This window comes from Triplophysa rosa, linkage group LG5, assembly GCF_024868665.1.
Source record: "Triplophysa rosa linkage group LG5, Trosa_1v2, whole genome shotgun sequence".
NCBI lineage: Eukaryota > Metazoa > Chordata > Actinopteri > Cypriniformes > Nemacheilidae > Triplophysa > Triplophysa rosa.
In genome coordinates, this window is record NC_079894.1 from 19,944,759 (window position 1) to 19,971,626 (window position 26,868).

Genomic DNA, 26,868 nt, shown 5'->3' on the forward strand with positions numbered 1-26,868 from the left:
GAATCGGCGGACTGCGCTATCCCACAATGCACTCGCCCGTCGACTTGTTTATGGTGACGTCATAGCGCTGTCTCCTCAGTCTCTCTGGGTGGCGGCAGACTGTCTGTCAACGCGTAAAACACGACTTCACATAAAACATAAAAATAACGCGACGTTGACACAAACATGACGTTGCGTCATTGCTAGAGGTAAGAAGCGTCTTGAATCCCAGTTTAAATCGCTTGAAATTAATGCGGAAGTTAAATTCTGGTCGTTATTAGCAGCACAGTTAGCACAGCGGTCAGATGCAGCAAACAGGCCGATTAGCAGATAGAGTTGGAATAAAGGGTCGTAATGGACGCTGTTTATTGTTCTTGTGTGCTGCTTTGTCGTGTTTTTTATTTATTATTTTTGATTTGCTGCTGAAAAGATCTTCGATTATAATCCGGTCGATATTATTAGCCATAAGAAATGCTGAAGCTTTATGGACAATGTGGTGGTTTAAATGTTTCTAGTAAACAGTTCTGAATGCGAGTCACATGAGAGTCTACTTTATTGTTACCTGTAAGACTTAAATTGTGATAATAAAGAATAAAGGATATATGAACATCTTCTATTCCTCCTTACCATTATCAGAACAGTTGTCCGAAACATGAAAAAGTAAGAAATAACCCTGGAAATGAAGAGAATATTTTCTCATATTGTCAAAATAGAAACGTTTCAAATGTGAGATGAGATGTACTCCGGTGTAATCCAGTTTGTGTCATTGACCATGTTATAAATTTATCAACGGCATTTTGTAATGTTTTACAAAAGTTATCTTGACTGCATGTTGTTATTAAAACAAAAGGGACATATGACGTTTTTGTTAATAACCTAATTCACTCAATGTTATGCTACCAAGTATTTTTTATATAAAAATTGTACTCAATTATACAAATGTAATTGTTTACTTCCAATGATCTATGGACCCCTGAAGGGTTTATTTGGAAAAACACTTTTTTTATTTTCATTATGTTAGTTAGCTGCATTTTTTGTTGTTGTTGTTATTATTACTTAATCAAAACAACCCAAGTGCAGTTTGATATTAATTGGAATGCACAAAAAACACGTTTTATTTTTACATTTTTAAAAACAGAGCTTTTCCAAATGAATTGTTTATATACAAAACCATTCCCTGCTGTCTGGCTATCAGTGTATGGTGGTTTGATGTGTTGCACTTTTTTTTATAGGATCCGATGGGAAGGCAAAATCTGGTTGTGCTCAAACTGGAAGGCAGCGTTGAGAGTCATCTGTTTATTTGTACAAGTAAGACTGTCCACCATCCTTGGCTTATTGCACAACACTGTCTGCATTACTAGATAGTCGATCTCTGAAACATCCATTTTAGTTAAGGAAGCATTGGAAAAATATGCTATGCCAGTTAAAGGCTCTCATTACTCTGTGATTAGTCTTAGTCATGCCACTTAAAGGAACAATTGTGTCCTTCGATATTACGTCCTAATGGTGTGTTCTTCACCCCAAAATGCTTGTTCCTTTCTACCAATTCTGAAGTGTCCCTCCATTCTCTTTGATGGTCTGTAATGGGCATCTCGCTCTCCTCCGTTGCCATGGAGACTGCCCCTGTCTGACACACACTCTGAGTGTGTGCGGAAGTATTTGTGGCAGGAGGGAGGCAGGGCACAGCTGCATTCTCTAAAAATGTAATTAAGTCGTCTTCTTTGCGGTTCTGTTTGTTATTGCTCTGCGTCTGGTTTGGTGATTGATTTTGTCTTTTTGATTTGTAGAAATCTGGGATTTTTAGAGAGTTAGGCAGGTGATATGTTGTTTATCTGTGTTTGAATGTCGATGAGTAACACATTTTCTTTCAGTGCAGTGAACCAAATGGGGCATTGCAGTACCCGAATCATCTTTCTCTTCCTGCTTCAATTCGTACAGACATCTGCTAAAGGTAAAATCTCAAGTTTTTCTTCTTTGCGGTATTATGTTTTTATTTGCTACTATTAGAATGATTTTTTTATTGATATTTATTAATAATTTATATCCATCATTTAGACACATTGGTATATTTTGAAACTGGCCAATCAGATCTTCAACATCAACCATCTCTTGCGTTTGTAGTGTGAACTATGCATCCGACGGTCAGTGAATAGTCGGTCAGCTCTCTGAGACTTCAGCAGTTTTAGGAGTTCATAATGAAAGCTCCAATTGCACAGCTTTTTTCTCCGCAGGCTCTGCTAGCGCATCACGCAGAGGGTATAAAACATGAATGCTGGGTTAATTGATCTATGTCACTGATGCTCTCTGGCCTTTTTCCCGTGTAGTCAATTTGTAAACCTGTCAGAGTTCAGTGTCACGGGAAATGAAGGCAGATAGAAGAAACCAGTGTCAGTTATCAGACAGAGAGTGAGTTTCGGCTTTGAGGTCTGACGTCATGCTCGTCTTCCTTAATTAATCTCGCTCTCTTTTCAGATGTCTCCATTGAGTGCATGTGTGTTGGCAGTGACTGCAATGAGCAGCAGTGTACTGGAGACCAGTGTTACACCTCTGTCATCATTAGCAACGATGTGACGACATTCAAACGCGGCTGCCTGGTCGGGCGGGACAGCAAGTTGATGACTTGCACCGCAGCGCCCTCCGCTAGTCACATCGTGGAATGCTGTTCCCAGCACATGTGCAATGCCAACGTGTCGAAAGAGACCCTGCTTCGGCTACTGCAAACAAGTAAGTTCATACATTTACACCTGTGTGTATAAACCTGTGTGATTGAGCCATGGGATGCTGTGCAGTACTGTGATTTAATGTGGTGGACGCTAACTGGGTTCATATAAAGAATCGAAGTGATTTGCATATTATTTTACAACAGTTTTAAAGTTTGATTGGATAAGACATGTTTTGAGATATCAGTTTTAAAGCACATGTTCAGTGTGTTTGAGATGTTGACTGTGTCTGTGTCTCAAGGTCCAGAAGGAGAGAAGGCTCTACAGTACCGTGTGGAGATGTTGGTTCTCTTCGTCCTGGGCCCGTTTGTGGTGCTGGGTTTGCTTTCTGGGCTGGCTATACTGGTGTGTCGTAGACTCCATCACGGGCGTCTGGAAAGACTGCATGAGTTTGACACCGAGCAGGGGGCCATCGATGGGCTCATCACATCCAACGTTGGAGACAGCACGCTTGCAGTATGACGTTTTTGTACACAACTAAATGGCAAAATATGGTCTTATTATTGCACCTGTTTCATGTCGCAGAAAAGTGTGACACAACATTTCTTACAATTAAATTTTACATCATAGTGTAGTATGTTACAGTACACTCCATTCAGTTGTTTAAAACACACAAAAAAAGGTTTTTGATTTATCAATCATTTATAGACTATTAAATTTGTACTATTTTATACAATTTTAACCCTAGAGATAAAAACCCTGATGATGTCAACTACCAAGCTTATCCATGAACCCCTTGTTGCAGAGGTTAAATAGTAGTATTCTGTACTCATTCACACACAGTGCAGATGATGACTGACCTCATGTTGTTTGTCCAGGAATTAATGGATCACTCCTGCACATCAGGCAGTGGTTCAGGGCTGCCCTTCCTGGTACAGAGGACAGTTGCACGACAGATCAGCTTGGTGGAGTGTGTTGGTAAGACCACTGACTTTATCCTGCAGTACTATTGGACTATACATACAGGCGTTAATTATAACCATCATGTGTCAAAGACGCGGTAAAACCTAGATCATTCATAAAGCCACAGTGAATACTTCCTCCAGTAGCCTTTTAAATGGATGTAAAACTCCTGAGACTGTGTAATATGTGCCCTAAATCACAGACAGTGATGTATGGAATGAGATCTCGTGTGTTTTCAGGCAAGGGACGGTATGGGGAAGTGTGGAGAGGACAGTGGCAAGGAGAAAACGTGGCTGTGAAGATCTTCTCCTCCAGGGATGAGAAATCATGGTTTAGAGAGACGGAAATATACAACACTGTTCTACTACGACATGATAATATATTAGGTGAGTTTTTTTAGTCCACTAAATGCTTTATAAAATCAGTAGTGCGTTATTGATAAAGACGTTTGCACAGCTGATAAATGGTCAACTCTTTGCAGGCTTCATGGCTTCGGACATGACCTCCCGAAATTCTAGCACTCAGCTGTGGCTCATCACACACTACCACGAGAACGGCTCTCTCTACGATTACCTGCAGCGCGTTGCCGTGGAGATGGCAGATGGCCTGCACATGGCGGCGTCAGTAGCCAGCGGGCTGGTGCACCTGCACACAGAGATCTTTGGCACTGAGGGGAAGCCAGCCATCGCTCACAGAGACCTGAAGAGCAAGAACATACTAGTGAAGAAAGACCTGCAGTGCTGCATCGCCGACCTGGGTACTTAAGTCTGTTTGCATATTCAGTTTCCTTAATTCTTATTAAATATGACAGCATTCAGTTTCTGTCGTTTCTCAAAAGTATTTTTAAATGGATAACTTTGTATAACTGCTAACGTAACTAAGGTAACAGAACAGTAGAAGCAACATTACATAACACTGCACCTGCTGTCTCTCTCTGTAGGTCTGGCAGTAACACACACCCAGTCGGATAATCAGCTGGATGTAGGTAACAATCCTAAAGTGGGAACCAAGCGCTACATGGCTCCAGAGGTTCTGGACGAGACCATTCAGACGGATTGTTTTGATGCCTATAAGAGGGTGGATATATGGGCCTTTGGGTTGGTGCTATGGGAGATCGCCCGCCGGACCATCAGTAACGGTCAGTTTCCTGAAATAACTCCAGAAACATGCATCTTGGATTAAAAAATCCAACATCCATAAAAGGAAATCTAAGATGTCACAGGTTTGATCCCCATCTACTGATAAAATGCATCGTTTGAATGTACTGAAAGATGCTTTACATGAAAGCATCTGCCAAATGCAATTATGTGAATATGTGTGTCAAGTAAGTCGTTCTCTGATCTTGTAGGAATCGTGGAAGAATACAAGCCACCGTTCTATGACCTGGTGCCGAACGACCCCAGCTTTGATGACATGAGAAAAGTGGTTTGTGTGGAGCAGCAGAGGCCTTTCATACCCAATCGCTGGTTTTCAGATCCTGTAAGTACTGATGATTCCTGCGTCTTTAGAGAGAACAGTTCTGAGGCCATGAGCTCTGTTGATGCTCTGTTAAAGCTAAAGATTTGAATCGCACCGCACTAGGGACCATATGTCCCCACAAAGACAGTAAAATATTAAAAAAACAATAATATGGGGACCCACAGGTATCTCATAGCCTCACAAGTGAAACAGTAATTAAAAGGAGACAAATAACATAATTTCACAGATGTAAACATGCTAAAGCAAAGCATTATTCTTCAATAATTTACTAAATATGTATACTATAAATGTGTATGTGTTCGCTTACAGACCCTGTCCGCATTGGTGAAGCTGATGAAAGAGTGCTGGTACCAGAACCCTTCAGCTCGGCTCACCGCGCTGCGCATCAAAAAGACTTTGGATAAAATTCACAGCTCGCTGGAGAAGGGCAAAACTGACTGCTGAAAAGAGAGAGAGCCACAAAACTACTGAGCGCTCGCCCACTCATTAAACACGCACTGTGTGTAACCAGACATTTGGATTCCAGCACCGGCATCTGTCCCATTTCTTACATGCTGTTTGTTCACTTTCTGTTCTTCCTGCAGTTGGCCTAAAACATCTTTTTATAGAAAATCTGTCTATTTTATGGATTGTCTTGTTTTCCCACTGACCGGTTGGGATTTTATTTCTTCTCTGGAAGCAAGCAGAAGACTACTTACGGAGATGGTTTTATCTCTGAGGAATCCAGATATGATGGCCTGTCAGACTGGACTGAATAATCTGGTATGGATTCTTTGTACTAACGCCATCCCCTTGTCCATTTAACCATTGGTGAGCAAAAGGTAATTACTTTTTCAAACGAACAAAAAAGGACGGATACGCACGCTGAAATTCAATCCCTGTAGTGTGCATGGATCTTAGTATGGCTGGAAGAACTTTATAGATGCGTTTTCAAAATTGCTTTTAGAAATCGGATGGTTTTTAAGCTTTTAAAAGGTCATTGTCCTGATAACTCTTGTATATTGAAATCTGTGACACTGACGTCACCACCACGGTTACTGAATTTGCGTTGGTGTCATGGGATTTGGGGTATTATTGTGTTATAAATGTTTTGTTACAGACACAATGTACATTAAAGAACTAAAGATTATTTATCAGGCCCATTTAGAAAATCAGGGTTCTGAAGCAGCGGTTAAGGAATTATTTACTCACAAATTACATTTCCGTCATCAACGTGACTCGACAGTGTTATACAGAGAGTGAGCGTAAATTATGACAGATTTTGGATGACCGTTCGTTTAATAATAGTCTAGTCATGCTCGAATCACCCTACGAGGCCTTCTTGACCTATCGTGGAGACATGACTCCATGAAGTTTTTGCCTCTTTGCCTGCCCAATAGAAAGCCATCGTAGCACATCGTCGTGCTTTTTCGTAGCTTTTTTCCCTTTCTGCTCTCGTTTCCCTCTCCGGCTTTTGCTTCGCCTCCGCCCGGCACGCGCACTTGATGTTTCTTTACTGACAATCAGCCGTTAGTTATTTGCTAATGTACCTAATTTTAAGTGTTAAAGTGACACGTTAACACAGTTAGAAAAGCTAGTGATAGTCAAAGTCGGAAATACACTCTGGTTTTGAGAACACGCTTTTATATCACATTTTTCAGCATAATGCCATAAACTGAGAGAATGCGGATGATTTTTATAACACCTTTGACAGCTATTTAAAATTGCAATGTCACTCTAATATAGGATTTATGAGGATTACGAATGAAAACACTATTGTTATTTACCAAGTCAAAAATTCATTGCTGTTTGAGTGTAATTGTACATTTTTAAAGAATTGGTTTTATAAAGCGTAGGAAGGTAATGATGTTGACACTAACGTTTGTAAGACGTTTACATCAAATCCAACAGTGGAACTACCGGGATTCTCATTGTGTACTGTGAATATATGTTATAATGAAGAACTTGTATGTTGATGTAATAGGAACAATGCAAGACACCGTTATGAATAAAAATGCACCTCTTTGCTTTGAAGTGTTACGACACTGGCTTTATCACTATATCCGTCATGTCCCGTCTACCCGTCAAAGTCCTGCGTAACAAATGGTTATCCATGCTGAGAGACCGGAAATTAAAAGAACTTTATTGCAGATTATTGTGTATCTGTCTTGGGGTTTTCTGTACAGGGAGACAAGCTAAATGAGGCCTTATGAAATGTTCCCCATTGTGAGTCTGCTGGGAAATGGCCTCCTTATCTTCTGGGATGTTTACAGGAGGTCTTCAGTCTCTAAGATAACAGTGCTTTTAAAACGGGACTGAAGGTTAATGCCAGTGTAAATGCCCGCCATGCCACATACGAACAGATCCGTTTTGTTTTGTACCTCTTCAATTATTGTATTACAAAAATATGATAAAACAGAGGCTGAAATAAGTTTAGATGTTCCACAGCTTTCTTCCAGTAATGGAAATCTCATATGTGAGGTTGTCCCATTTAGCAGGATGGATAAACCCTGTCATGAATTTATTTGTATGCAATGAAATCAAATTATGCCGTTTTCTCATGCCAATAAAAAGGCATAAGCCACTGTTAACCAAAATCATCTTTATTGTCTAAATGGATTTAACAGCTTTTTTTGGTAAGAAATGAACGCAAGATCAACTCCGATATATTTACATGATGAAAACAATGAAATCTCATGCTGGGCTTTTATTTGAAAAATCCAGTGCGGTTTTCTTTGTTCAAAATATATTTTTGTAAATGGTGTGAATCTTTTTTCATGTAATGCTGATGTGGCTCAACAGCTTTAACCCTTTCATGCACGAATTTATGACAATCTCAGTCAGGATTTGTTTGTGTGTGTGTGTTCATTGCTCTTAGGAAGCGTAAAACAAGATTTTAATTTCTTTTTTTTTACACATCAGAGAGATTTTCAGATACTCACTTGGACAGTATCCATGTTGATTTGTTTGAAGAGATGCTGCTCAATGACAAATAATGCTGCCCCTCTCCATCCAAAAATAGTTTACTAAATCTGGTATATATGATAGAACTTGACTGGACAAAATCAGGACCTGAACTACTAAACACCTTCTGATAACATGGATCTTTTACTTTAGGGTGAACTATTCCTTAAGTCCTTATGGGTGAAATCAGGTCTTCACTACAAGTGCCACCAATTCTGCAATTCCATTCGGTGCCACTAGTGGTGCAACAATAACACAATTTATAAATAAAGTATCAATGCTAAAAAATAAGATTGGTGCAATGTTAAGCATGATCTATTGCATTCAATCTGTTTGAATGTTCTGAATACAGACAATCCTGCACATGCACAGAATTATTGACTGTGATTGAATGAAAACACTCTGATTTTTCTTAGAACTCAAATGTTCACAATACTACATTTTAACAGCGAAATGAGGATCTTGGTGTAGTTGGTCTGGAAGAGTTTTGTAAGGATTAAGAATGCCTTTAGGATCCAGCATGGCTTTAATATTGCCCATAAGAGCGACTGCCTCTGAGGGTTTACTATAGTAAATGTAGTTTCTCTTCTTCAGACCCAGCCCATGCTCTGCACTGATACTGCCTTTCCATTCTGACGTCCACTCGTACACGTATGGCTCAATGGCAGCCAGGAGGGCTGGGTCTTTGGATGGGGAGGTGATGTTTAGATGAAGGTTTCCATCACCTGAAATGAAACAAGAAGGGTCTGATCCTCCTGACATCAATACACAGACACTGGATCAGTCTAGCAACTATTGTAAGAAAAAGTTAAGAGTAAGGTATCCATACCAACATGTCCATAACCAACAACATTCTTGGCCATGTCTCCAAGATGTCCCCTCATGTCCTTCACTAAATCATAGATCTTCTCCACAGGAAGAGAGATGTCATACTTGTAGGTGTAACCGTCATGCGTCAGAGCTTCTGTTACTCTCTCCCTCAAGGACCACAATGCCTATATAACATAAGATCTTAAGTGTAAAAATTCAAACAAACAGACCAAACATTGACAGTATGAAAGGGAACTTGCCTTGATTTTTGCCGCCTCTGTTGCAACAGTCCCATCAGTCACCAGTGATGATGTCATGACCTCCTCCAGGAAGTTGTGTAGTTTTTCTTCATCGTGGGTTGCGTTGGATCCGGCGGTCTCGATGACAATGTAAAAATCACACTCTGAAAATGACAAACCTCTGTCATTATAGTAAAACACTGGTCTTTGCATAAATTCTCAATAGTGAACAGAACTGAAGATTATCCAGGGTTTTTTATTCATATGTGTTTTAAATAGACCCTCACGTTATCTTCATTACCAAGTGACCAAGTTACTTACATTTACATTTATTCATTTGGCAGACGCTTTTATCCAAAGCGACTTACAAGTAGGAGAGCATATAAACATTTTGTCAACACGCTAAACAGTACCGTTAGTTTACAAGGCCATGCTACTAGGAGGATTAAAGCTGGAGTAAGCAAAGGAGAGAATGAACAACAAGAATAGTTTTTTTTAGACACCAGACATAGACAGTTATTGGTTAGTCAAATAAATGCGGTACAGGTATGTTTTGAGTTGTTTTTTGAAACTTGTGAAGGATGCTGCAGTTCAGATGGAGGCTGGTAGTTCATTCCACCACAGGGGATCCGAATGAGTCAAGGTTTTTGCAAGCGATTTGGTGCCTTGCTGTGATGGAACAACCAGGCGTCGCTTTTTATTTCAGACCGAAGATGACTGGAGGGGATGTAGACCAAGAACAGTGTTATGGTAAAGAGGCGAAATTGCCGTTACCGTTCTGAAGGCCAGTGTCAGCGATTTAAACTTGATGCGGGCGGCAACTGGCAGCCAGTGAAGTGAAATCAGGAGAGGTGTTACATGGGTTCTTTTAGGCTGATTGAAGACTAGACGTGCAGCTGCATTCTGGACCATTTGCAAATACTTAGACATACAGACATATTGCAGGGCATGAGTAGAATCCAACGAGATGTGCAAACAGGAAGAGTGCGTGTAATATTGTTGACGCGTACCTCTAATGGGGTTAGTAAGTTTCAGGTGTGTCTCCAGAAGTTTCATACAAGAGGCGTCTAAAAACTCAAACGCAGACAGGATCTCCCCCAGCATCCCTCTACAGCATTGAAACGTTTCCAGCAGGTGTTGGAAGCTGGAGCAGCCTGAGGACACATGGTGGAATGAATCAATATAGCCACACTTTATACCTTAAGAGGAGACATTGAAGTCACCATAGCAGCAAGTTGTGTTTGACATTTCCTAATGTTTACCTAAAAATGCCACGTTGACTGCTTTAGGTTTGCGTGGGCACAGGATGGAAACAGCAGTGATTACTCCTAATGTCCCTTCAGAGCCAATGAAAAGCTGCTTGAGGTCATAGCCCGTGTTATCCTTGCGAAGTGTGGCCAAGCAGTTCAAAACCCGCCCATCTGCCAGAACCTGCACAAACAAGAGGTCCAATTATTCATTAAAGGACTTGAAAGCGTATGACTTTCTACTCACAAGCTTGCCACAACGGCATCAATGTATTCTTCATAAATATTATGTACTGTATATCAAGATGAAAGTTGGAACGCCTCTTTATATGTAGAGAATGCTTTTTGTATGGGTAGCGCTCACCACTTCTACGCCTAAAACTGTTCCTCTAAGCGACCCGTAGCGCAGCAGTCTGAGGCCTCCTGCGTTAGTGGCCACATTCCCTCCAATATGGCAGCTTCCCTTTGCCCCGAGATCCAGAGGCATGATGAAATCCTTCTCCTCAAGATATTGAGACAGGTTCTCTAGCACACATCCCGCCTGACAAGTGAGGATACCTGAAAGATGCCAAACAACTCTGTTCAAGAGATCATTTCAAAATCATTATGGTTTATGTTTAATACGATAACATGGTTCACTCAAGATGCTGTATGTGATCGATATTATATTTGAGATATATATAATGAGATGTTTCAAGCCTGTATACACGTATGCAAACCTGAGATGCTGTCAAAAGTGAGGACTTGATTCATAAGGGAAGTGGAGAGGATGATCTCATCAAACACAGGGACACTTCCTCCCACCAGACCCGTGTTCCCTCCCTGTGGACACACCGCCAGATTACGCTCATTACAATACCTGAGAAAAACATTACACGATTTGAAGTTATATTTTTATTACTGAATACAGCTGTAAATTCTATGTGACGGAACTCTGACCTGAGAATGTGAGAAACCTCTTCTGTTGTTTTGGGTCTCAGGAGTACTTCACTATGACCTGCCATAACAAAATCCTTTAGAATCAACAGAAATACATAGTTCCAAAAATATCCAACTTTATATAATAAGTTCATCCGAAAGTGATCAATTCTGCCATCGTGTACAGAATTACATATTTTGTGAACTATCCCTTTAAAGCTTCATTCACCTTGCACTGACTTGAGCCAGTCTGTGTTGCTGGACTTCAGTAAGTCTGGATCAGTGATGGCTCTTCCAGGCAGCAGCTTTCTAAAGAAGGCAAGGTCTTCCTGGGTGACCCTGGAGAAGGGTGAGCGTGGTGGGGCAGCACTTGGATTGGCTGGGCTGTCTCCCAATCCTCTGCTGTGCACATAGTGATGCTGAATAAGATGGCTTGAACACACTATCTGAGCTCTGTCCGATCTCTCTCTGCTCACCGCAGTGAGAACAGTGCTGTACTGTGGGCTTATGGACCATCTGAAAAGTCTTCTTAACTTCTGAAGGGTGCCCATGTCTACAGAAGCGGAGAAAAGAAAAACACAGATTCAGATCAAACTCCTATCAAAGATGGTACTTGATGTATGCAATTTTCTTCAGTCTTTGTACTTTATTTTTAGAAACCTTATGTTGAAGGCACCCGATCGTCCACAACAATATTGGAAGGTCCACACTCACAATTCTGCACAGCAAAGGCAAAGATTCGTTTGGATTAGATTAGATGTTGAGTAAATTTCGTCGTTTTTCTTTTTGTTGAGAAAATAATGGGCTGACACTTCAAAAGCCATGCGAAAATAAACAAAAATATTCAAAGTCATTTTGCCTTTGTAGGGCAGAATTCCTACCTAGTAATATATTCAAGCTTGGCATAACTAGAATTTTTTTAATTTGTTATAAAAACATAAGAACAAATAAAAACAACATATCTTTACAGTTTAGTCGTTTCAGCTTACATCAAAGCTTGTTTTGCCTTCATTTAAATAATTCCCAAAAATGATCGTTGAGGATTCGCTACATCGATTCAAAATCCTGTTACAGGACGGGTAGAAAACCTACTGTGTCAGACGAGAAGGTATATTACAAATATACTGAATCTTATGCCATTTCTGCAACACAGTAACGTTACTGTAACTGCACTGATATATTTTGCTTTCCTTCCTCGTGACCTTTGAGTTTTCTGCCGGAAAATAAGAGAAACAGCGCCATCTGACGACCAGGAGTGGATTGTTTTGTTCCTGAATTATTTTACATTTTTGCCGTTGGCAGACGCTTTTATCTAAAGCAAATTAGTCCATTAAGTCTATACATTTTCCTAACTTTATTTATAGCATCTCTACATATCATACATTTACAGCAACTTCCAAAAAGGGGAACAGAAATTAAAATTAAAAAAGTAAGCTATACTGTACATTTTAATCCGTATGCATGTTCCTGGATATGTACCTTATACCTACTATGTAATTCCATATATTAAACGGACGTTCAAGAAACAATATTTTAATTTTATCTTCCAAAAATAAACTCCAAAGCAGTTTTGTTCATTTTTATTGCTTGTTGACAATTCACCAATGACGCTATACAAATATTTAATCTCCTAATTATTAATACGATTACAAATGGTAGCAAGTGTCTTTACAGATTGTTTCCCAAACGCTTTATCTGTCAGGTGTTCATGCTGGACTATCACGTCATTTTTATTTCTTGACATTTGGAGCCAAATGTTTCATGATAAACTCCATTATACACATAACATCCTATAATTTCAGTCCCAACACAAATCTGAGACATCATGTCTCTTTATTAAGGTGGTTACGTCTGCTGAATTTGGTGGAGTGATATTCATTTAGAACATGACTTGTGATCTGAAATGTGACTGCTTGATGGCGTTATTGTTCATGCCCATCTTCAGCATCCACTTGGACTTCATTCTCCGCACATACTGCATGTCCTTCTGCTGATGGCTCACAAAGCCCTTACCTGAAACACAAAATACAATTTAAAATGACAAAAAAAGAGCCACATCATTTTTACGTTTTGGATTCATCTCTGTATATCATTCACAATAATAATCATAATTTACCAAAGTCTCCTCCCCAGCCAAGCGCTCTGTACTGTTTAAGAACCCGACCCACAGCCTTCTGGTTATGAGCTGGAACCAGTGCTCTCTGAACGCCAAACCTCTGTTTATAGTACCTCATCAGAGAGCGATGGCCGATCTTAGCACCTAAAACAGAGAAAACATACTATCGTTATGCGTCAAAGAAATGTTACAAAGGTTAACACTGATCCAAGATCAGCACTTTACATTTGAGCAACCAGCAATCAAAATAATGAAACGCATGATAAATCTTATGATGAAACAGAAATGATATGTTAATCCAGCTGCTGGTAAGCACCTGAGGGCAAAGTTAACTCCAAAGTCTCATCATCAAACTCAAAAGTCTTTTCATCAGGCAGATCTCCATCCTTCATCTCCACATCATCTCCATCCTTAGCGTCAGGATAACTACTCCTGGAAATGAACAGAGACACATTTTATTTTAATTTATTTAAATGATAAAAAAAGCTTTATTTTTCAGAGAATAGCCACAAATTAAAGAGGATCGCATGCTTGAGAAAACAACAGAATATTTTTTCGGACACATACAAATGTCTGTTGTACGTACTAGTTTCATCAAGCAAACAGCGAGCGTCATTAAATATCCAAAATCAGATACAACTTGCTAAGTAAAACAAAATAATTTTGAATGTTGACATTTTTATGCATTTGGCAGATGCTTTTTTACAACAAATTACAACGCATTCGATATCAGTATAGTTGCTACTAAACATCTTTACTGAGAATTACAAACCTATAGCAGACAAATGACAATCCAACAAAGAGACAGCAGAAAATCAACAAACACCACAAAAATCCACCCTGTCAAAGTTAACTGACAAATATCTGACAAAGTACCTGAAGTCATAGAAGTCTGCGAACTCAAGTGCGGCGTCACCATCTGTGAAGAGTTTACAATGACTCTTATCGGTCATGTGTGCCTGCACCGCTTCTGTCGAGTAGAACGACTTCCCTTTCTCATTACACCATAAACACACTTTACCAACGCCAACCTTCTCTCCTACAGAGAAACACACATATTGAAAAAAACAACTCTTTACAAACACACACAGATCATTCAGCTTCTAACTCAAAGGCTCCGACTAACCCAGGTATGAAAGAAATCCTCTCAGGTCCACCAGATACTCAATATCTGGGAGGAAGAAGCTGTGGGTTTTAGTCATGTGTGCGACGTTTCGGGACAGTGAGCGTGAGTGGTGTCCACAGAACAGACAGTCCGTCACTGGGATTGTATCAGAGCTCAAAGCTGGCCCGGATGCAGAGTCCTCTTCCATCTCCTCCTCCTCCTCATCATCATCATCATCGCCATCCATATCCTCATCAACATCCTCCCATTCTGTAAACGGAGATACATAAAATGAGACCTTAGACAAAAGTTTAGCAACTCAAAAGCAACACTGCCACCTGTTCTTACCCTCCTCCTCTTCTTCTACTTCGCCCTCCTCCGCTGCAATCTTCTTGGCCTGCAGCACGAACCACTCCAACCGAGGTGATTTGTCGGGCCTCTGTCTGACCTGTTTCTCTGTGGACGTGGCTTTCGAAGGGGTGTGTCTCTGTTGTTCTTTGAGTGCTTTCTGAAGAGCTTCATTCTGTGCATCTTTATCCAGCCCCGCACCTTTCTCCAGATTCTTCTCATTCATTCGCTGGACGGCATCCTGGGCAGCAGCCAGGGCTTTTTTCTCTGTCTGCTGGTGTTTGTTGGACTGGATGTGATTGGTGTAGGCGTTGTCACTGGAGAACTTTTTGTTGCAGGTGGCACAGTAGGTAGAGCTGTGCCCACTGGCCTGACTTTGTTGCTCCAACGCGGCCCGTTGGGCCAGCACCCGTTCCTGGAAGTTTTCGGCTGTGACTGGAGGCATGTCTGCAACCTTTCTCTTCAGGTTGTAGCGGTGCCAGTCTGTTTTATAATGCGCCCGCTGAACATCGCCATCACAAAACTGCACACGGCAACTGATGCACGTGTACGACATCACTGCAAAGAAGAACAAACCTTAACAAGTAATGTCATCCTTTAAAAATACCCGTTCAAAAGAAGTTATTGTGGTAACAAAGGTTTCCTTTAAAAAAGCGCCCAGTAAAATGATTAGAACTAATGTAAACTCATAGTTCATTTATGGGATCCTCAAAAAGTGTAAAGCATTCAGAGCCCACATCTGCTGAAAAAAACAAAAGTAATTCTAATGCTTTCTATTACAAATAACATTACGAATCATCAGCTGTATACCATAATCACTGTCTACCATTAGAGCCTTATAACAGTAGGATTTATTTGTGTTATAAACATCCCACCAATAGAACCCAACACATCACCAGTAAAGAGACCAATATAATCCCCCAAAATGTCTATGATGGTTTCTATTTTTCAGCAGACAGAGGAATGTATGAAAGACAAAAAGATGTTGTTCACATCTCTCTTCTTGAAGACAATCGTGGCTAATAAGTTGAAGTATAACCTCGTTGCTTGTATTTTGATGGAAACTATCGCAAACATTCATTGGTGGGTATGACGTTCATTTATGTAAACAAGACGACGCGTCTTTATAAAAAATCTAGTCTGATCTGATTATCTGAAACTATTACAGTTATATTGTTTTCTACACTAACCAGCAGTGTGATCATACTAAAGGCGGAGTATAATTTCATAACACGGATACGTTGTGATTTTAAAGATTAATTTAGAGCGAATTAGATATAATTCATTAAGGTAAATCTGACTGTCTTACCTGCTTTTAAAGAATACGCAGTTAAAGTTTACAAGACAGCTTCTCTCCTCTGACAACACGAGGATTGGCCTTGGAACCGAAAGACAGTCTCACATTCACAGCGCCACCCCGCGGTCTGGAGGACCGTAAGCTCAATCAGCTTTTCAAAGCTCGTTTGGGTTTGTTTGGATTTATAATAAATGCCTTGTAAAAGTAATACAAATATCCGTAAGACACTGATAAAGACGCAGCCAGCAAAGACCATTACTGAAATGGGGCCATTTGTGTCGCGTGACTGACTAGGCTACTAAATGTTCCTGATTTCATATTCACTCCATTCCATAAACCGAGTTTACAGCACCAACATCAATCTCTCTGGCAGGATGCACCCTTCCTATGTGAAACTAATATGAACACTATGTCAATCACAGAGTATGAGTTTATAAATCTGGTAAACTATTGCCCAGTTTCACAGACAAGGCTTAAGACTGGTCCAAGACTTAAATGAAAGTTTGAGCTGTCTTAACTGAAAATGAACTGCCCTGATATATCTTAAAATGTGTCATTGACATTGTTTTGTCTCAAGATGCACACCAGTAATGTTTTATCTAAGGCATTTTATTAAAAGCGATGTAATTTACCTAAGGCATAGTCCTGGTTTAAGCTAAGCCGTGTCTGTGAAACCGGGCCCAAATGTTTTACATACTTAGAAGCTTATTGTAGTTTTCCAGTATTTAAACACATATGCTAATGTATCATAGGGGACATGAATTGGATTTTTTTATTTATTGATTTTCATTGTTATGTATTTGCCTTTTTTTTTAAAGTTTATTGCTGATAGGCCCAAAGTACAAGGACTAACAACCATGGACATTGGAGGAATTATTTACATTCTTATATTTTCATTAGCCTGGAATAGGGGGCCTATCTCTTTTTTGTGTGTTTGTGTCAGCAATGAAACTAAAAATGTTTTCTGGATGAAGAGTTGGAGGTCCGAGGAAAAGTGTGGTCAAATATTTCCAAAGTTGGAAGTTTCATAGCGATACAAATATACACTTTTTTAAATTTCTAAAAATTTTTTCTAGAAAGTGAAAAGCATTTAGACAAAAAATATTACAAATATTACTTTTATATAACCCATTAAATATGTACATGCAATTTTGACTGAAAATGTTACTTATATTTTTGTTGCTTTGAATTTCTTTTACATTGTTCACTGAACAGTATTATATTATATATTATCAGTAGTCGGACACAAAGGGAATCCTCAGTAGGCTATACATCTCTCATGCAGGGCTTCTTAACCTGTTTAAGTGTTTACAGGAACCATATACAGGTGCTGGTCATATAATTAGAATATCATCAAAAAGTTGATTTATTTCACTAATTCCATTCAAAAAGTGAAACTTGTATATTATATTCATTCATTACACACAGACTGATATATTTCAAATGTTTATTTCTTTTAATTTGATGATTATAACTGACAACTAATGAAAATCCCAAATTCAGTATCTCAGAAAATTAGAATATTACTTAAGACCAATACAAAGAAAGGATTTTTAGAAATCTTGGCCAACTGAAAAGTATGAACATGAAAAGTATGAGCATGTACAGCACTCAATACTTAGTTGGGGCTCCTTTTGCCTGAATTACTGCAGCAATGCGGCGTGGCATGGAGTGGATCAGTCTGTGGCACTGCTCAGGTGTTATGAGAGCCCAGGTTGCTCTGATAGTGGCCTTCAGCTCTTCTGCATTGTTGGGTCTGGCATATCGCATCTTCCTCTTCACAATACCCCATAGATTCTCTATGGGGTTAAGGTCAGGGGAGTTTGCTGGCCAATTAAGAACAGGGATACCATGGTCCTTAAACCAGGTACTGGTAGCTTTGGAACTGTGTGCAGGTGCCAAGTCCTGTTGGAAAATGAAATCTGCATCTCCATAAAGTTGGTCAGCAGCAGGAAGCATCAGAAGCATCTCGCCTGGGCTAAAGACAAAAAGGACTGGACTGCTGCTGAGTGGTCCAAAGTTATGTTCTCTGATGAAAGTAAATTTTGCATTTCCTTTGGAAATCAGGGTCCCAGAGTCTGGAGGAAGAGAGGAGAGGCACAGAATCCACGTTGCTTGAGGTCCAGTGTAAAGCTTTCTGAATTATTCAAATTAACACAGAGCTAAAATATAACCAAATAAGTAACAGGGAAAACATGATTTTCTGTACCCATTAATACACATACATAAGCCAATACTTTTCTTTTTCATAAAAGGTTTTAAGATTATAATAAACTGACATATAGTCAATGATATCAATCTACCGTTTTACAATCCACAACAGTATATTTGACTTACTTTCAAGTAGTCTTTCAATGTATTGTAAACTGTTCTGCGATTCTTCTTGTGTTTGGATTTCCAGATGGCAACACATCACAGCCAGAAAAAGGTCATGTAACTTCGTTTAGTGCAGGAAACCAGGACTAAAATGAAAAGCTTTTATCGAAGCTAAGCATTACCCATAATGAGAGATGGAACAGGAGACATAAAAGGACCACACACATTGAAAAACAGGTACATTTTAATAAATTAAGAACTGGGAAAACATGAACTCTTGGTAAAAGGGGTTATGTTATTTTATTAGTCTTTAATTTGTATCTACAACGAAGAGACAAGCAAAAAAATAACGACTTCATGAAAAGAAAAAATACATTATCGATGCACTTTTTTCATCAGTTTTAATAAGCAACTTTCAAATCTAAAAAGAAACTTTACAATATAAAGAAACATACAAAGACCATCTTAATTTACTACACAAGACAGAAAGAGTCCCTAAGACAAGAATCCAAACTACCCTAAACATGAAATACAAAGCAAACCCAGGAGACAAACGGCTTTTTGCGCAATACTGCTTTTTGTTTGCCAGACAAAACAATGAACGATGGAGGAGAATTTTTTCTTTTCTGTATATTAACCCCCTCTGGACGACGTCATCTCCTCTCTAATGGTACAGTATTGTACAGGTCACAATAGAATTACAGAGATGGTCAACAATGTGAGTGGTTTACATACAGAGGACTGGCCGAGGAGCGACTGCAACCCTTAAGAAAACAGGAAGGACAGTTTCCTCCGTTTCATCACTTTTTTCATCCATACAAGTATTTTGAAACTTTTCTAACTTTAAATAGATAAAATCCTTCATAGTAAAGATTGAATGTGTGGTCACTTTATGTAAAGAACCATGTACGTTCATTTAGGCATCGTGTTAAAAGGTGGGCTGCTGTCTGGAAAGTGCAAAGTGAGGACACATGAGAGAAAGAGAACAGATGCTTTTGTCCTCAGCATGAGTGCTCAGACGTGTCTGCTCTGTGAAACGGGTTCATTATGTCTAACCTATTCACAAATATCTAACTTTCCTCTCCTCCCAAACATGAATCTTTGAAGTAAAGGCTGACAAAAATCTTTACATTTGCATGATTATTTAGTACATCTGTACAGCTGAGAGTCAAGAACGGAGAACAGTGACTGTTTAACTACAAAGATGGGTTTTTCCTTTACATATTTTCCCCCTAAGATCTGTATTCATTGGTAGTGACTGAAATATCAAAACATGTCAATGATATCAAAATGCATTATACAGTATTTACAACAAAGTCATAAAATAAGAGAGACACTGTACAAACTGTGTTTGTCTGTGTCGGAGAGTTGAGGAGAACTTGAAAACGGGGTTATTGTGTCTTACAGAGAGAACGTGTGTATGTATATCATCAGCAGGTGGATCGCGGCATCTGATAATTACCTGTTCTAACCCATGATACCCAAAAACACATTTTGTTTAAAGTTCAAAACGAATACCAAAACACAACGACAAAACAAAACGTCAAACAAAATGGCCTGTGTTCATACTATAAAACTGTTACATAATACAGTTGTTACACAGCACATATAGATCATATATCCCTCATCGAGTAATCCCAGAAGGTCACGTCATATTAGTGACTCTTAAACCAAACGCTCAGAAAAGGGCTAGAAAGCGCGAGATGGAGGATGTGGTGAAACTGAGATCTAAAAGGGTCTTGTTGACGCTGCCTGATCAGTCACAATGGTTCATATAAAGCTGCAGTGAGTAATTTCAAACTTTTTTCCAAACCTTTTTGTTTGTCTTGTAGTAAGTATAAGGCAAGGGTTCTCAACCTTTTCGACTCCAAGGCCCCCCCATTGTTTTCAAAAAATTTAAAAGGTCCCCCTCTCACACTCTCAAAAAAAATCCTACTCAAAATTTTTACCCAATAAAATACTTTAAAACGTGACATTAACTAGAAAAAGTTTTATTCATTAAAAAATGGCAAAATAATAAGACATTTTAATAAATTGAATGCTTATTTTGTCTCATTTTAAATTATTAGTCATCTTGAGCCCCCCATGGATGTAAGCTGGGGTCCCCTGTTGAGAACCACTGGTATAAGGTATCCTTAAGTGTTTGAAAGGTCTCTATAAATAAAATGCATTATTATTATTATCAGTCCTCCTTTGACCTCACTTGGTGACTCAACATTTCTATATCGGGCCACTCCAACAAACTGCAACTTCATTTGGTGCAGCAGAAATGACACACTGCACTATGAAACTGCACTACGCTAGACAGACACTAACATGTATCCTGACATACGTACATTAAGCGTATAATCATTATCATATATTTAAAACAATTTGGGCAAATAATCCAAGTATTAATATAACACATAGTACCGTTACAATGAACAAAATGTGTTTCAGGAATCGGTTCTATTTCCCGCCATTAACTTTCCTATGAAAAGCACCCCACAAACTGGTCAGTGCCCGTCACTAAAGACACCCTTTAGGGATTCATGCAGATGGAAATGTGGGTCAGTAAAGCTGAGAGAAAACAGGAAAAGAACTATGCAAATCCTTAGGAGGCATCTTAGACTGGCATATTTACATGTGTGCAATATGTCCAGAAGAGTTCCATGCAAAACATGTGCATGATAAATGAAAAAACAAAAAACCCCACAAATAAATAAGTTCATGAGGGCTTTTCACACTGCATTTAATCCTGGGGGTATTTTGACTTGAACCCTTTCAAGAATGTAGATATTCTTGCATGTTTACTGTGACTATGGAATCATTTCCACAGAAGGACAAGCAGTTATTAAAACAGGTTATTTGTCAATGTTATTTTGCTTATAAATAACAAAATAGCAATGTTAACCCACAATGTACAAAATGAGAAATCATAAAACCTGAATATCCAAGATTATTTATTAACCCGTGTTTAAGTATAAAGAGTGTAAAACATGCAACAAGATAACCATGGACTGATTTTACCCAGGGTTAAGAATGTCAAGTGTGAAAAGCTTTATTGTGTGTCCTGAAGTGATATAAGCATCTGGAATAACAGCACTACTTCTGTACAAACTGAGCTTGACAGCCTCAGACGTTTGGACAACAAACTACATCTGTTGTGACTGTGCATGAACAGTTGTATTGTAGAGACGTGTAGTAAATTGTGTGGCAAGAGAATTAAAACTGCGGGAAAATTCACAGCAAACACAAAACTCAGCACAGACTGCAAGTCATGACCGTGTTATTGTGCATTATGGGTGTGTGCTTTTCTGTCCAATGTTATGGTTGACATACAATGTGCCCCTTCAAAAAAGAAAAACCTAACCAATAACCATCATTACAATATTAATAAAAATAAAATCAACAATTGATAATAATACAATACATACACAGAATAATGAAAACGCTCATAGCCAAACCCATCAGCGTGAGTTTCCTTTTGCATTTCAAATGTACACAGTAAAATGGAGGAAAAAGTATCGGGTGCAGATATCTTCCACCGTTAAAACTACTGCATCCGTCAAAGATAAAAAAATCAGTCGAAAAGTGGAGTGAGTTCATAAAGACGAGCAGCCCGGTGAAGCGCGGCCTACTGTGGGGGACGCTGGTCACACACACCTGCCTTCCTACGTGTGTTCAGCCCTGTCAGTGTCCTGAGCCAGAGAGGAAGTCTGGGAGGCAGGAAGTGTCAGTCAACAAGCTCTTCCTGTGGCTCTGGGGCTGTTTCCTGTTGCCGGTGGCCATTTTGCACGAGCTGGGATGGGGCACCTTCATATGAGTCCTGTGCTCATGGGGCATCCCAGAAGGCTGTGCGGCGAAGACGGAGTTCCGTGGGCGAGGGGGACCGGGTTGATAGACGTGAAGGGGGCGGGGTTAAAAAGGAACCGGGGTCAAAGGGGTTCGAAAACGAAACAAAACATAACACCCCAAAGAAAAAAAGAAAAACAAGAAATCACACACTCATCGTCATGTTGGGTGAATACTGGAAAGAGAAAATGGGGAAAGGGGATATACAGTGAAGGTGAGATCATGAGAAACTCCACACAGTGCAAATACAAGATGGTATCATGTCATCGCTGTCCCAAAATACAGCAGGAAAATGCATGATTTTGCCTTGATACATCAGTAACCAAAGACAGAGGAAAAAATCAGAGCAGGCTGTTCTTAAAGGGCCACAGTCCTGTTACAACCGCAATCAAACACACCAGCCTATAACTTTCTTAACCTTGTTTCGCTTTGTTAATGTGTTTGATGTGGGTTAATGAACCCTGTAAGAAAACGGCCCTCCAGGATAGAAGTCCAACAGCCTTTCAGTTTGTGTCCAGGAAACTGCTGGTCCTTTATTACAAAAGCTATTTCCAGCACTCACTCTTGGTCGTAATTTTCCATTTACACTTTCGATGCAAATCAAACTAGTATTTCTAAGAAATAGGGTTTATGGACAAGGGACGATGACGTACTTCCGCTAAAAATTTCTGCCAGCTAGGTCATTTCCACTCTCACAGCACTAAGGGGATTTTTCACCAAGTGATAACGATGTGTTTAGTAAGAAAACGTTCAAATTTCGGCGAACCGACAGCACTACGGGTGAGCATTGTTAAGTGCCTCTGTGATCATGCCTCTAGAAGGGCAAAAGTTCACTTGGCTTTTTTCATATTTGTTGATGTACCACGAAAAACGGATAGCCTGAAGTGCTTCTCCTTTTTGGTTGTCGACGTATGGCGAAGTGTTTGAATAATTCGACTCCTGAAGCATCCTGAAGCGAAACGCCATTGTTCCCAATGGCACCGGATGTGACCGAGCTGGCAGACATTTTAGCGGAAGGACGTCATCGCTCCTTGTGCATATACCCCATTCAGTTTAAAATGTTCAATTCTGGTCAGGTTTAAATCTTATAGCCAGTGGGCGGTGCCACTGAGTGCCTGCTGGGCGGAGCTGTATGACTGGCAGGTGAGGGGAGTGGCAGGACTTTGGGTGTGGGTCCAACTCTACTTACACTTTCACTTTGGAATGGGTTGAGGAAGTTGCCGCCCATTTCACCATCGTCTCGCGGTGTACCCGGAGGGTTATTCATGCCTGCCATGTTGTTGGGGGAATTCTGAAAGTGAGAGGAAATCAATTGATGGGTCTGATGTCACTTCCTGAGAAGTGAAAACAAAGGAAAAACCTTGACTGGCAAACAAACGAAAACCTTTCTTACCTTTGGCAAGCCGTCCATGTCACCAGAGCCTATAAAAACGAATTTATGTATTTAAAAAATAAATGATACTTTATATTTACTTATTTAATTAATTAAATCTCAGCCTTTTTGGGTCGCATAAGATCATATAGTGACTTAAAATTTACTTTCTACGGCATAGTCCTAATGCTTACCTAATGATCCATTCATATGATGGGGTTCCATGCCACCCATACCTCCCATCGGACCATCCGGACCAGGACCCATGGGGAACTGAAACAGAGAAGCAATTACAACCAAACCACCATTATGTAAACATGCTCTATGAAGAAAACCCATGACTATTGTTCATTTGATTATTAATAGTAATATATTTATCTGTGTCCTATTGATACTAAATCATACTTGAATGAATACTTACATTGGGTCGGTTGCCTCCTGGACCGATAGGGTTCATCATCGTGTAGATGTTCTCACTGGAGTTTGTGGAGTCTGCAAAAGAACAGAGAGCAGTCCGAGTTTACGACTTGAATATGACCTGAATATTTTCTGCATCTAACGTACAAGACCACGCATATTCAGATGCCCGACAACACACAAGATCAATACAGAACACGGTCGGATGCGCTTTAACACCGTAATAAATGTGTTTCCTTAAATGATTTATGGCTTCTGCGAGAGAATACAGAAGAGGTGATGTCACATGTTCCGTTCTCCCGGAACAGGTAAGGTAACCTTGCAGTGACATTGGGAGGGGTGGGAGAGGGTGCTAAACAGGGTGTTTGTAAAACGCTGAGCATCTTTCTTCCTGGAGAGACGTGAATTGTTTCCGGCTGTGCTGATTATAGAGATGTTGTGTGTGTGTGTGAATGACATGCAATAGGTTGAGGTAGAGCGGATCTAATGTACCTCCTGGGCTTGGCATTATGGGAGTTCCTGGTGGACCACCTCCTCCCGGAGGACCCTGAGGGAGAGAACACACACACAAAGCCGTGTTTAGCTCTTCAGTGTGAAATAATACTTGCGGAACTATAAGAACTACTACAGAAGCGATTCTTAAACAAAGATGCAAGCGCTGCGGAACCATTAAGCTGCTTTGACTAATGTGCAGATATTTTACTTTTAAAGAGAAGCGACGCTGGGGGCTAAACCAGGCAGGATAGTGATTTCCCAAGCAAAACCAATACATTTAGACACTTTAATATGTGCTTGAATATGCTTTTAGTGTTCAAAGGAAAACTCCTTTTGTAGTCCCCCTTTGAGCTAAAGAAAGCTAAAGAATAGTAGAGAACATTAGAAGAGCTTTACAATCGGTTTTCCGCTTTTTGTGGGGTACTCACCACATAGTTGCCTGGAGATGAGGAGGAGTATGCTATCTGTCAACACAAATGAAAGATCGTAAATGCATTGAGAATCGAACGGTAAACTTCACATTAAAAGTTTTGTTATTTAAGACGATTAACTGAGTCCAGTTTGTTTGCGATTCAATTGTCGATTTGTTTTACATCGCCTTGTTGTATATAACAGAATACTGTGGGTTATTTTCATCGAATACCACATCACAGTTTCAAATCACACAAAGCCCTGTCCTGCTAAGAGAGACACAGCACACATATGAACTTACCGAGTTAGCATTCGGGTTTGGCCAGGGGCCACGTACTCCAGGACCCCTGTAAATGAATATGCGAGACGTCAAAAGATGAATAAACTGGCTTTAACGGGATTAAAGAGAGTGTGTGTTTTAACGCTTAAGGACTCACATGTTCATGCCGGGCATGCCTGGACCACCTAGAGAGTTGGGAGGAGGCCTCATGCCACCATAACTCTACAATGGGCAAACACAAAACAAAGAAGGATGTTAATTTTTATGGACCTTTAATAATCCACCTTCCTGTCTGGAGTTTAATCCGCTATTAACCTTTATCAGTGATTCTTACAGAAAACTGTCTTTGAAGTTAGGAACGATTTGGGCAGGTGGGGAAGGGATTCCCCCAATGAAGTTTTTCCCCAAAAGTTTTTAATGTTTTTAAATTAATTCAATTTAAAAAATTTGAATGACTTGTAAATCATATCTTGAGCAATTTCTTAAAATAACCACTAGTTCTCCAAGAACAACGGACAAGGGATTTTTAAATGCCAGGGCTGTTTCAGACTCTATGGACTGCCAGGTATGATCATCCTTGTGTGAGGGACCCCATCCTAAAATTTAAGTCATCTATCTTTTGTAAGCACCCAATTCATACAATCTAAATTATATATAAATTATAAACAAAATGAATTAATATGATAAATAATTAATTATAAATTACATATATAAAATTTATATTATAAACAATTAATTATAAATAAATTATATATAATTATAATAATAATAATATAAAGCTAAAATCAGTTTCTGTAAATGTACATTATTGAATATTTTCACTCACTATTGTAAGGTACTGTTAAATTTATTAGTGGTTTACTATTTAATTTGTCAAAATAATTTTATTTTATATTAATTTTATAAAATAATTGATCTTTTCATCGGATGCACGCACTGGCCCCGAAATTATGTTTGAATTAAATAAAAACTAGGCAACAGTTATTGGTTTCTTGCGAAGGTCTACGGAAAGTTAAGTTTGGACCATATAACGTCTGTTTATGCTGTTGCAGCTAAAAACGTTGCAAATTTTATAATTTTTTAAAATATTTTTTTCTCTAAAATCTTTCAGTCATTATTTATTTATTTAATCAAATATATTTAATCGTTTACTCTTTACCCTACGTCTAATTTATTTTGACCTCATTTATTTATACACATTTTATACTTGTTTAAACAGTTATTATCTAGACTTTTCCGTGGACAGTGTCCTTCCTTTTCGGACCTCTGGGGGTCCTCAGACTCCAGTTTGAAAACCCCAGCTTTTATCAAAACCATCACCCAGCCAGAGATGGGGATTTAACCAACAGGTTAGGAAGCGATGGAAGAATCTACGCTGAAGAAGCTCTGCTCAGGCAGACGGTGGCCCACCTGTCTGGCTGCCCGTGGGCAGAGGGCAAAGTGTGACAGAGGCTCAGAGGCCTCGAGCTGTTTCTTTCTAACCTGAGCCTTTGTTCCGCGCTCTACCCAATTTGTCGAACAGATGCTGCACCAGCTGCCGATGTGTGAACCACCTTGCTTGCCAAGAACGAGGACAACGAGAGAGATGGGAGAGGGAGGAATTCTGTTTTACGGCACAGGTGTCAAATAAGAGTAGAAT

At 39.5% G+C, this 26,868-nt stretch overlaps 4 protein-coding genes across 14 annotated transcripts in view; 1 reads left to right on the plus strand and 3 right to left on the minus strand.

The window, feature by feature from the left end:
* Positions 1–60: 60 nt before the first annotated feature.
* acvr1l (activin A receptor, type 1 like) lies at positions 61–7,094 on the plus strand. Its single transcript, XM_057333181.1, has 11 exons — positions 61–188; positions 1,212–1,287; positions 1,851–1,930; positions 2,452–2,703; positions 2,941–3,155; positions 3,518–3,617; positions 3,842–3,988; positions 4,084–4,359; positions 4,543–4,740; positions 4,951–5,081; positions 5,391–7,094. Exons 3-11 carry the CDS (start codon positions 1,864–1,866, stop codon positions 5,523–5,525), a joined length of 1,521 nt encoding a protein of 506 aa, XP_057189164.1. The 5' UTR covers positions 61–188; positions 1,212–1,287; positions 1,851–1,863; the 3' UTR covers positions 5,526–7,094.
* Positions 7,095–7,214: 120 nt separating this feature from the next.
* On the minus strand, positions 7,215–12,445 carry d2hgdh (D-2-hydroxyglutarate dehydrogenase). Of its 5 annotated transcripts, none has more exons than XM_057333177.1 (11): positions 12,228–12,445; positions 11,899–11,956; positions 11,468–11,791; positions 11,260–11,317; positions 11,040–11,179; positions 10,685–10,878; positions 10,336–10,504; positions 10,084–10,227; positions 9,095–9,237; positions 8,854–9,019; positions 7,215–8,749 (listed from the first exon to the last, which is right to left on the minus strand). In XM_057333177.1, the coding sequence occupies exons 3-11, from the start codon at positions 11,787–11,789 to the stop codon at positions 8,460–8,462; spliced, it is 1,626 nt and encodes a 541-aa protein (XP_057189160.1). In that variant the 5' UTR covers positions 11,790–11,791; positions 11,899–11,956; positions 12,228–12,445; the 3' UTR covers positions 7,215–8,459. The 5 variants fall into 5 exon arrangements, with proteins under 5 accessions (XP_057189160.1, XP_057189161.1, XP_057189159.1 ...); XM_057333178.1 differs by having other exon boundaries at positions 12,331–12,355; XM_057333176.1 differs by lacking the exon at positions 11,899–11,956.
* Positions 12,446–12,679: 234 nt separating this feature from the next.
* On the minus strand, positions 12,680–16,227 carry znf622 (zinc finger protein 622). The gene is made up of 7 exons (XM_057333182.1): positions 16,117–16,227; positions 14,808–15,365; positions 14,481–14,729; positions 14,231–14,393; positions 13,671–13,786; positions 13,355–13,498; positions 12,680–13,251 (listed from the first exon to the last, which is right to left on the minus strand). The coding sequence occupies exons 2-7, from the start codon at positions 15,361–15,363 to the stop codon at positions 13,118–13,120; spliced, it is 1,362 nt and encodes a 453-aa protein (XP_057189165.1). The 5' UTR covers positions 15,364–15,365; positions 16,117–16,227; the 3' UTR covers positions 12,680–13,117.
* A 2,591-nt stretch (positions 16,228–18,818) lies between these two features.
* Positions 18,819–26,868, minus strand: part of zgc:110158 (uncharacterized protein LOC553590 homolog) — a 109,653-nt gene continuing 101,603 nt past the window's right edge. For 4 of the 7 annotated variants that reach the window (XM_057334925.1, XM_057334922.1, XM_057334926.1 and 1 more), the window contains 9 exons: positions 25,387–25,451; positions 25,251–25,296; positions 24,967–25,002; positions 24,536–24,590; positions 24,048–24,118; positions 23,821–23,899; positions 23,648–23,676; positions 23,444–23,545; positions 18,819–22,429 (listed from right to left, as the gene is read on the minus strand). In XM_057334925.1, the coding sequence (XP_057190908.1) occupies positions 22,400–22,429; positions 23,444–23,545; positions 23,648–23,676; positions 23,821–23,899; positions 24,048–24,118; positions 24,536–24,590; positions 24,967–25,002; positions 25,251–25,296; positions 25,387–25,451 (513 nt within the window). In that variant the 3' untranslated portion in view covers positions 18,819–22,399. The other 3 variants (XM_057334923.1, XM_057334920.1, XM_057334921.1) reach the window with 1 other exon arrangement.

Excerpts from the sequence above, each read along its gene's own strand:
- acvr1l (XM_057333181.1), top strand. The coding sequence starts at position 1,864 with ATGGGGCATTGCAGTACCCGAATCATCTTTCTCTTCCTGCTTCAATTC. Across the intron at positions 3,618-3,841 it reads CAGCTTGGTGGAGTGTGTTG|GCAAGGGACGGTATGGGGAA; the intron begins GTAAGACCACTG and ends GTGTGTTTTCAG. Across the intron at positions 4,360-4,542 it reads GTGCTGCATCGCCGACCTGG|GTCTGGCAGTAACACACACC; the intron begins GTACTTAAGTCT and ends CTCTCTCTGTAG.
- d2hgdh (XM_057333176.1), bottom strand. The coding sequence starts at position 11,789 with ATGGGCACCCTTCAGAAGTTAAGAAGACTTTTCAGATGGTCCATAAGC. Across the intron at positions 11,180-11,259 it reads GAGGTTTCTCACATTCTCAG|GTATTGTAATGAGCGTAATC; the intron begins GTCAGAGTTCCG and ends TGTTTTTCTCAG. Across the intron at positions 9,020-9,094 it reads CAGAGGCGGCAAAAATCAAG|GCATTGTGGTCCTTGAGGGA; the intron begins GCAAGTTCCCTT and ends TATGTTATATAG.
- znf622 (XM_057333182.1), bottom strand. The coding sequence starts at position 15,363 with ATGTCGTACACGTGCATCAGTTGCCGTGTGCAGTTTTGTGATGGCGAT. Across the intron at positions 13,499-13,670 it reads GGAGTTAACTTTGCCCTCAG|GTGCTAAGATCGGCCATCGC; the intron begins GTGCTTACCAGC and ends TCTCTGTTTTAG. Across the intron at positions 13,252-13,354 it reads TGGCTGGGGAGGAGACTTTG|GTAAGGGCTTTGTGAGCCAT; the intron begins GTAAATTATGAT and ends TTTGTGTTTCAG.